Genomic DNA, 6,103 nt, shown 5'->3' on the forward strand with positions numbered 1-6,103 from the left:
TGGAGAGTTGAACTTCAGCTCAAGAAATTCCTCTTGCACTTCATCCAAAACATCAGTCACCTCACACTGAAATGGGTTCCTGATGAATTTCCAAGCTTCATGCTTTTCATTTATATTTGGGAAGTATCTGATGAATTCTGTTTTCAAGTCTGTTTGATGAGTGATTATTTGTTTCTTTAACTCAGAATGAAGGTTACCGTGAATGAGAGCAGAATCAAAGTAACTAAAAGTGGCTTTATTTCCCAGCTGAATTCAACATCTACAGAGGTTGAGTTTGGCCATGACAGTTCGAATAATGTCATGGTGTGTGAAAATGTTGATGTTTTCCTTGTAGTTTAAGGTTGAGAGCATTCAACACTTTGAAGATGTCCACTAGGTAAGCTAGAGATAGCTGGAAGCCTTCAGACTGGAACTTATCATGAAGATCTGTCTTCTGCTGAAAATCAAGAAATATTGCTATTTCTTCTTGTAGTTCATAAAGCCATCCAAGCATGTTCCCCTTTGATAGCCATTGTATGTTTGTGTGAAAAAGCATTGCATCATGTTCAGATTCCATATCTTTACACAACAGTTTGAAAAGATGACTGTTTAAGGCTCCACCTTTAACAAAGTTGACAACCTTGGTAGCCACATTTAGGATATTTCTCATTTCAGTAGGTAAGGTTCTGGATGCTTCATGGTCAAGTATGCAGTGTGCACCTACAATAGATGGATTTTTTTCTTTCACCCTAGTAATGAATCCAGACTGCAGACCAAGCATGGCTGGAGCTCTATCAGTGCACATCCCTACCAGTGAATCCCATGAAAGTTGGTTTTCCTGAAAGAAGTTTGATACATCACGAGATATAGCTGTTGCTGTTGTACAACTATCCATAGGGTGACGGAACAACATTTCCTATTTTACACAGTTACTTGACACAAAACGAGCATATACCACTAGCTGAAAACACTGAGCAATATCAGTCATTTCATCACACTAGATGGCAAAGACAAGAGAATCTCTTACTTGATCGAGAATTTGATCTTTGATGTCTTGAGACAAGTTGTTGATCTTTCTCTTGATTGTATTGTTTGATAGTGAAATCTAGGAAAGCTTGTTTATGCTATCTTGCCCCAGAACGAGTTCTGCTGCATGGAGTAGACTTAGTTTTATGAGAGACTCTCCTATGTTAAGGCTCTTCTTGCTCTTTGTAATCAATATGGTGACCTAATATGAGGCCTTAACAACCATTGAAATTTGTTGCCAAAATGCCCCATTACTGTCCAACTTAGCTTGCTTCAAGGAATGTCTTTTTGTTTCAAAGAATGCCTTGGGCTTGTCTGTAAGAGCTGGATGTGTTGTACTCAAGTGGCATTATAAGTGTGAGGGTCGCATTGCATCATTGCTCAAAGTTTTGTAACATATCACACACTGGGGGACTTCTGTGTCACCCTTTTGGAAGGACATGAATCCAAATCGAATATATTCGTGAAGATACTTCCATTTCTTTGCACTTGTTGTGAATTATTTGATGTGCAGTGGACAACACAGATATGTGAACAAAGGATCAGGCATGTGTAAGGTAAAGTCAAGGCCCAAGTTAGAACACTTGGAGTAAAAAGTTCTGAAAAAAATTAAAACAAAAAAATTTGGAATAAAAGTTAAATTAAATGAAAAATTTGTACAATAAAATATTGCATTTATTTGTATGAAAATATATAAAAAAAAGTTTCTTTAAAAAAGAAAAAAAACTTTGCATAGCTTTTAGTTTTACCTAGTACTTTCTAAAATTTTAAAATCAGGACTTTAGTTTAACATTTGGCTCTGTATAATAATCTTTTTTTACAAAGAAAAATTACTATATTTTCAACATTAACATTTAATATTAAAAATTTTGGTTTTATTGTTAAAGTTTTTTTTATTTTTCCAATCTGTGTTTTAATTTTTTTGAGACTTTATTAAATTGAGCAATAGTAGAACTTATTACATACATTTTGTTTTATTTCCTATTTTTAAATATATCATACTTTTCCTCTTGCTAAAATTTAAAACTAGTTCACAATTTTTTTAATTAAGTTAATATTTCTTAGTGTGTTACTATAATGATTTGATAATGTTTCAGCACATCTCTTGATTTTTAAGAACCACATTATTTCATATATATGAAAACTGTGGATCAAACTTGTTTATAATCTATTAACTAAAAAAGATGTTTGTCTTTACATGATAATAATATCTAAGCTTTATACCAGTGGTTCTTAACCTGAGTCTTGTAACAAAAAAAAAAAAAATTACAAAATAAAGGAAAATGTTAAAGCTACAATTCAGAGTTAGTGAGGGTTTTGAGGGATATGAAGGGGGTTCAAGAAATACAGAAAATGGTAAGTGGTACTTAGTAGAATAAGAAAACTAAAGGTATAAGGCGATACTTTTTCATTTTTTCATAAAATTATTATTTGACCATGCTCTTATTAAGAGAATAACAAATATAATTGGAAAAATTCCTGCTTTTTCTCAAGGGCTCACACCCCCACCTTTGGAAATTACTGACGCTCCCCCCCCAGGAGGGGACACCCCCCATGTTAAGAACCACTGTTCTAAATAGATTTTAACTTAATGTCACAATTGTTTAAAATTTTGCACAAGGCCAGCAATTTTTAGGAGATGGAGTTAATCAATTACATTGACTCCAGTACTTGACTGGTATTTTATTTTATCAAGCCTGAAAAGATGGAAGGCAAGGTTGATGTCAGTGGCATTTGAACTCAGAACATAAGGAACCAGAACAAATATCACAAAGTATTTTTTCTGACACTCTAATAATTCTACTAGTTTGTCATCTTATGACTTGATATCATAATAGACTTTCTCTTAATGTCAAAAAGAAAAAAAAAACAACTTTAAGCCCTAATAACTCTTAACTCTCGACAAAACTCAGGAGAGACTTACAGTAGAGTATTGCCCCCACATTTAGGATGGTGATACTGCTGGACATACATTCAAAAGAATACTTCTTGACTGATTGACATTAAATTGCTCAGCAACACACTCCAACGGCTGGTTTATTTATGCACAGTCTTCTCTCTGACTTTTCTGTTGCATTTACAGTAAACTCTGTTGTTTAGAGCTGCCCAGTTTATTACCATCTCCATTCAGGTTTTCCTGACTTACTCATCTCTCCTCTTTTCATGATTCATATTAAACCCATTATCCGTCACTTAGACACACACTAATCATAATACACTGCATTTTCTGCCCAGATCTTTGACTTTGTAAAATTTCCTTTCTTTACTACTGTAGTTGACTTGCAACCATCTAAGTAGAACATTAATAGCTCAGGTTCACTGTTCCTGATGACTATGAATTGCATAGGCACAGCCCCTTCTTCCTGACCAATTAATAAAAGAATCAACCATGCTTTCCAATGTAGTTTTCAACATGACTGTCCAGTGTTATCTCACTTTTGTGAGCTGTCTTTATCCCCACTATGTGATATGAAAGATATTCAGTTGTAAAAACTATACAAGGAAAACAACACCCTCTCCAACAAATGAAGGAAACTTGGGCTGCTCAAGCTGCATTGCTGACAATCCATCTAGGAGAAAAGTAACTCCAAATAAAATCTCATATTTAGCAGAGGAAGCTCTTTAGTCTTGCTGCAGACAGCCTCTCTTGTAGTATGGTAAAGCCACTTCATGCTACAAAGTGAGTGAGATGCATTGAGACCTGTACGACCCATGCAAGTATGGGAAAGGGATGCTTAAATGGTGATGGTGACAATGTAGCATAACTTTCTGAAGACTAGTCTAAATATCTCTTCATAAATTTCACATCCCTTAATTCTACTTTGTATAGAGTGGATACAGAAATGGCTGAATGGATATTGTAGTGAGCCACCAACCAATAGGTTGTGATTTCAGCTTACTGCAGGGGTTTTAATGTATATCTGGTCAGGACAATTCTACATTCTTATTCCACCTTGTTGGAAATAGTAGATCAGCTGGGAGTATTACCTGAGATGAACTAGTGTCTTATTCAGAGAAATCCAGAGAAAAATCTTTTATCTGTTTTATGAAACTGGTTTATAGTACCAGTACTTAAAATCCCTTTGAATAAATTCTATACTGTGTAGAGCTTTATAAGTACTACCTTACCTAACATCAAGGCTATTTCTACTTTTAACATAACTTGACAACCATCCCTTTGAAGTGTGAAAATAATCCACCAACTTTGTTTATGCAATCTAAGTAGTTTAATAATATTGAATAAACTCAAGTTTCTATGAGATCCTGCTCAGTCTATTGTGATCCTTATTCATTGCATATCTTGATTGCTATGCATACTCTAAAGATTTTTTATGAGTCATATCTTTAACACTTAATTTTCTAAATCTCTACTAAGATATGATATGTAAACAAACCAGCTACTATGTGAGCCTCTATATGATCACACATTCTGTTAGAAATAGCAGCCAAATCTCACGTAAATGAGACCCTACAGGGTTATGAGTCATGGGTACATTGTGCCCGAAAATAAAAGAATTGTAATGACTGAAATATCTTTATTCATAGGTTTGCTTGCTCTAGAGTTAATCAACAGCAACAACAATATATGTGAACAAACTGAGACAACAAATGTTATGTTTGAGGCAGTAGGCATGTATATATGGTCAAGATGTGTGCTTCATAACAACATGGTTTGGGTTTGATACCACTGTGCTACACATTGGACAAGAGTCTTCTATCATAATCTTAGATGTTCCATCTCACTTCACTAGATAAAAGTGTAACAGGTATAACCCATACTGTGTCAAACCCTGCAAGCCCCACACAGAGTTTTATACCCAAGTCTTTCTCCCCTGAATATCAGCAGTGTGGAGTTCCCTCCTTGCACATGTCTTTTCTGCTGTTGTTCAAGAAGAACATTTTCAGCTTTGATCTCACTGTTCTTAGAGGGTTATGAATGCCAAGGGCTTAGTCACTTCTTTCAGACCAAACCCTGTAAGTTAAATACCTTCTCACTTTGATACTCAGAATATCTCAGCAATTATCTCCAGTCTATTGCTAAAATCTGTAATTCCTTTCTATGTTAAGACATGATTACTTTCTATTGATGCTATGTTTATTTAATACAAACATGTCTAAATACAATCTACAGGGGATGGACTAAATAATGGAAACACCTTAAAATTTCAAACAAATTTATTTTAATATGGGATAGGACCGCCTTTGGCAGTAATTACAGCTTGAATTCTATGAGGTATGGACTCGTACAAAGTTTGAATTGTTTCCAAAGGAATTTTTGGCCATTCTTCCACTAAAGTAGTCTTCTGCTAAAGTCTTCCCATTCTTCTGCTAAAATTTATAATCTATTCATGCTATTGTTAAATTTTTCTTTCCAGATTTTATTTAATTTAGAACTGCTTTGTCTATGTATAATAGATCATGTGTTCCTCTGGCCTTCTTTCTGCAACCTTTCTGTTCTTCAGGTAGTAAATTCTGGCTGTCATGGTGCTCATAAATGCTTTCTGAAAGTATTCCTATTAACAGCTTCCACACTAATGGTAAGCAAGTGATTGCTCTATAATTATTTGTTGTTGTTGTTGTTGTTGTTGTTGTTGTGTGTGTGAAAGAGCAGCACATGCCATTAAAGTGACACTAGGGTAAAATATATGAAGCCCAATATACCCATCATGACTACCTGTCTGATAAAGGAGAACCAGGCACATGCATCACAATCCTATGTGCACGACATGATGATCTCATATCAAGATTAGCAGTGTATGACCTTGCAGGTGGGGCCAAATTAGAATTTTCTTCAGGTCAAGTAACACATCCTGCTCAAAAGGTCCCTGAATAAGGGTTGTTTAAGGATGTTGAATGAAACACCCATGTTTCCAGAGGTGAATTATCCAAACCGCAACAAATTCCTCTCAACACATGGCTATGATGCTCCCTCACCACTTCTGCTCATGATCAGAGATGCAGATATCAAACAACTGACAAGCAAATCTGTGGCATTGAGCAGAATATTTGCTGCAGCCCATCCTTTGTATCAAGACAAAACATGTATATGATAACACTTCCAATCAGTTAACATCAGAAGCTATGAAGACTTGTGCCT

At 35.1% G+C, this 6,103-nt stretch overlaps 1 protein-coding gene across 1 annotated transcript; it reads right to left on the bottom strand.

Annotated features, from left to right (window-relative positions):
* Window positions 1–298: 298 nt before the first annotated feature.
* On the bottom strand, window positions 299–892 carry LOC115209479 (zinc finger BED domain-containing protein 5-like). The gene has a single exon (XM_029777903.1). It carries the CDS (start codon window positions 890–892, stop codon window positions 299–301), a length of 594 nt encoding a protein of 197 aa, XP_029633763.1.
* Window positions 893–6,103: the final 5,211 nt, after the last annotated feature.

This window comes from Octopus sinensis, linkage group LG3 (genome assembly GCF_006345805.1).
Source record: "Octopus sinensis linkage group LG3, ASM634580v1, whole genome shotgun sequence".
NCBI classification, from domain to species: Eukaryota; Metazoa; Mollusca; class Cephalopoda; order Octopoda; family Octopodidae; genus Octopus; species Octopus sinensis.

Bases quoted from the DNA above. Each gene is read 5' to 3' on its own strand.
- LOC115209479 (XM_029777903.1), bottom strand. From the start codon at position 892: ATGTTGTTCCGTCACCCTATGGATAGTTGTACAACAGCAACAGCTATA.